The sequence below is a fragment of the Sprattus sprattus genome, assembly GCF_963457725.1.
Source record: "Sprattus sprattus genome assembly, chromosome: 20".
Taxonomy (NCBI): Eukaryota; Metazoa; Chordata; class Actinopteri; order Clupeiformes; family Clupeidae; genus Sprattus; species Sprattus sprattus.
Window position 1 is genome coordinate 20,280,837 of NC_137918.1, and position 3,288 is coordinate 20,284,124.

General features: G+C 41.4%; 1 protein-coding gene across 1 annotated transcript; it reads right to left on the bottom strand.

Moving 5' to 3' along the window:
* Window positions 1-289: 289 nt before the first annotated feature.
* Window positions 290-2,724, bottom strand: LOC308381639 (N-acetylaspartate synthetase-like; the record flags this gene model as incomplete). Its single annotated transcript, XM_080859227.1, has 2 exons — window positions 290-694; window positions 2,535-2,724. 2 exons carry the CDS (start codon window positions 2,722-2,724, stop codon window positions 324-326), a joined length of 561 nt encoding a protein of 186 aa, XP_080715353.1. The 3' UTR covers window positions 290-323.
* Between the last annotated feature and the right edge of the window lie 564 nt (window positions 2,725-3,288).

Sequence of the window (3,288 nt, forward strand, 5' to 3'; positions counted from 1 at the left end):
TTCTTATCAGACTAGAACAGCTGTGCTCACTCCGACTTTCCGAGTCAGTTATGATCCAATCAGTAGAGAAATGGGTGGGGTGCTTCAGAAGACAAAGATGACATAGTTTTCACAGCTGCATAGGAATGCATAGCTAATGACAAAAAAACTGTTCCAGGTTTTGTATATAACTGGTATTTCAAGGTTGTGTCTATAGAGCCTTGGTACTGCCCTGAGAGTGCCCTCTGTGAGAGCATGTTCTCCTCTCCTTCTTTTTCATCACCATATCAAAAATATGAAACTGTGGTTTGTTTCATATAAATTCACAATAATGCAATCCATGACTATTTTAAGTCCACTTTGTAGTGGTGGTGGCGGACTCTGTAGAATGCTCTTTCCAGGAGGGATCGCTCAATGCCAGGTGTGGAGAATCCTTCAGTGATGCCTACGCAGCGGAAGCCTAGAGCCAGGTAAAGGCGGTGGGGTGCTGCCATGTACGCTGTGGTACCCAGGACCACTGAGGTGGTAGTAGAGGAGCTGGCACATAGACGGGCAAACTTGAGAACCTGCTGGCCAAGTGCTACCCCAACCCGCTGGCGTCGAAAGCGCCGGTCCACCGACATGCGTAGCAGCTCTATGCTGCCATCCTGAAGACAGTGGGCTGCAACCAGTCCAACCACTGATCCTCCAATTTCTGCCACCCAGAGGCAGTGCACTAAGATTAGGGAGAGTAACAGATCAAAGCACAGATCGTTAGTGCTTGCACATCTTCAATACATTTTGCTGCTCATATCAGTATTGCATTTCTAAACGCTTTAACATATACTGCATATAGGCCTAAATATTTATATTTATACATACAGTACTGTGCAAAAGTTGTAGGCAGGTGTGAAAAAATGCTATGAACTAAGAATGCTTTGAAAAATGTAAACAATAAATGTTTATTTTGTATCCATTTACATGGTAAGACTGAGCACAGCAACAAGACACAACGTAGTTATACTGCATCAGCAGGGTCTCTCCCAGACAAAGATTTCAAAGCAGACAGGGGTTTCAAAATGTGCAGTTCAAGCTCTTTTGAAGAAGACGTTGAGGATCGTACACGCAGTGGTCAGCCAAGGAAACTTAATGCAGCTGATGAAAAACACATCAAGCTTATTTACCTTCGAAATCGGAAGATTTCAAGCAGTGGCATCAGCTCAGAACTGGCAGAAACCAGTGGTACCCAGGTACAGACATTTACTGTCCAGGGAAGTCTGGCCAGAAGTGGTCTTCATGGAAGAGTTGCAGCCAAAAAGCTCTACCCCGACAAGGAAACAAGGCCAAGTGACTGAACTACGCACGAAAACATAGAAACTGGGGTGCAGAAACATGGCAGAAGGTGCTCTGGACTGATGAGTCAAAATTAGAATTATTTGGCTGTAGAAGAAGGCAGTTTGTTCGCCGAAGGGCTGGAGAGAGGTACAATAATGAGAGTCTGCAGGCAACAGTGAAGCATGGTGGAGGTTCCTTTCCAGTTTGGGGCTGCATTTCTGCAAGTGGAGTTGGAAATTTGGTCAGGATGAATGGTGTCCTCAATGCTGAGAAATACAGGCAGATACTAATCCATCATGAAATACCATCAGGGAGGCGTATGATTGGCACCAAATGTATTCTGCAGCAGGAACATAACCCCAAACATACAGCCAATGTCATTAACAACTATCTTCAGCTTAAAGAAGAACAGAAAGTCCTGCAAGTGATGGTATGACCCCCACAGAGCCCTGATCTCTACATCATCGAGTCTGTCTGGGTTTACATGAAGAGACATAAGAATTTTAGGAAGCCTACATCCACAGAAGATCTGTGGTTAGTTCTCCAAGATGTTTGGAACAATTTACCAGCCGAGTTCCTTCAAAAACTGTGCAAGTGTATCTGGAAGAATTGATGCTATTTTGAAGGCAAAGGGTGGTCACACCAAATATTGATTTAATTTAGAATTTTCTTCTGTTCCTTCACTGCATTTTGTTAATTTATGAAGAATTGATGAAAATAAACTGTTAACACTTCCATTTTTGAAAGCATTCTTAGTTTACAGCATTTTTTCACACCTGCCTAAAACTTTTGCACAGTACTGTATATTTATATATATGTATATATATACATATATATTGTACATACATATTTATAGGTTACTATCTACAATACATACATGTTTATAGATTTAATATATTTCTACTGGAAAAGAGAGACAGATTAATTGACAAAGTTAGTTCACCAGAGGAGTCCATGTAGTACTGGTCAATGTCATGCATGTCCTGCGCCCTTTCCAAGTATCTTTTCGCCTCTTTCCTACTGTAGTAGTACCGTGCGCCTAATACAAGTGGCAGTATGCAGCAGGCCAACCATATCGATCCAGTGAGCACATAAATTGAAACTGCGAATGGCAATCAGCAGATGGAAAATTACAAATAAGACAACGAATAAGGAGTGAAATATGAATAAATTATAACAATACTATATGCCTTACTTTCACCTTTCTACAAACAAAACTGACTTAAAGCTAAAAGACTTACCTGTTATTGCAGCGTACAGTAATTGACTTTCTGGGTGATACAGTAAGCCACGAAAAGCGGTGTCGGCCACCATTTCCATCATACCTTCTTGGAAGATACGCAGGACCTCTTTATTATCCGACGGAGTATACCTGCGCATCACCACTGTCACATCTTCAGTGAAGTTTCCATTAGCTTTGTGTGCTTGCATGGTTTTCTTATCCAAGGCTGTAAGGCAGTGACATTTGTTTCACTTGTTAGGCTATACAGCAGACAAAATGACCTACCGACAGATTGATCTCAAATGTGGCAAACTTAGTCACATTTTGAGTTGGAATTGATAGAATTATAATTACATTTCATAAAACATTCACGGATAATACAGATGCCTTGTCAAAAGAAGTTGAGGAAATACTCAGATTCTCTATGTAGCCAGGCAGCAATAATATAACAGGATATGAGCCAGGGTGAGCCTCAAACGACAGCATAACTTCCCTTTTCCATACTGCTCACACTTTTGGTCATGAAGGTTGTAGAATACTGTGTGGGCTGAGGCTTGTTTGGTGGGCTGGTCGACCTACCCCAACGAAATCTTTTTTGCCACTTTTGCTGGGATGCCGCTGCTGCTATATGATAAAACCTTTGGAGTCACACCCTCTATTTGAATGAACTACTTGTCACCATAGTTACTTTCTGACAGAGACAAAATAATGATCATGTAATGAGACCAAACTGTTTTATTTTTATTTTTAAATATTTCAGATGATACCTGTTC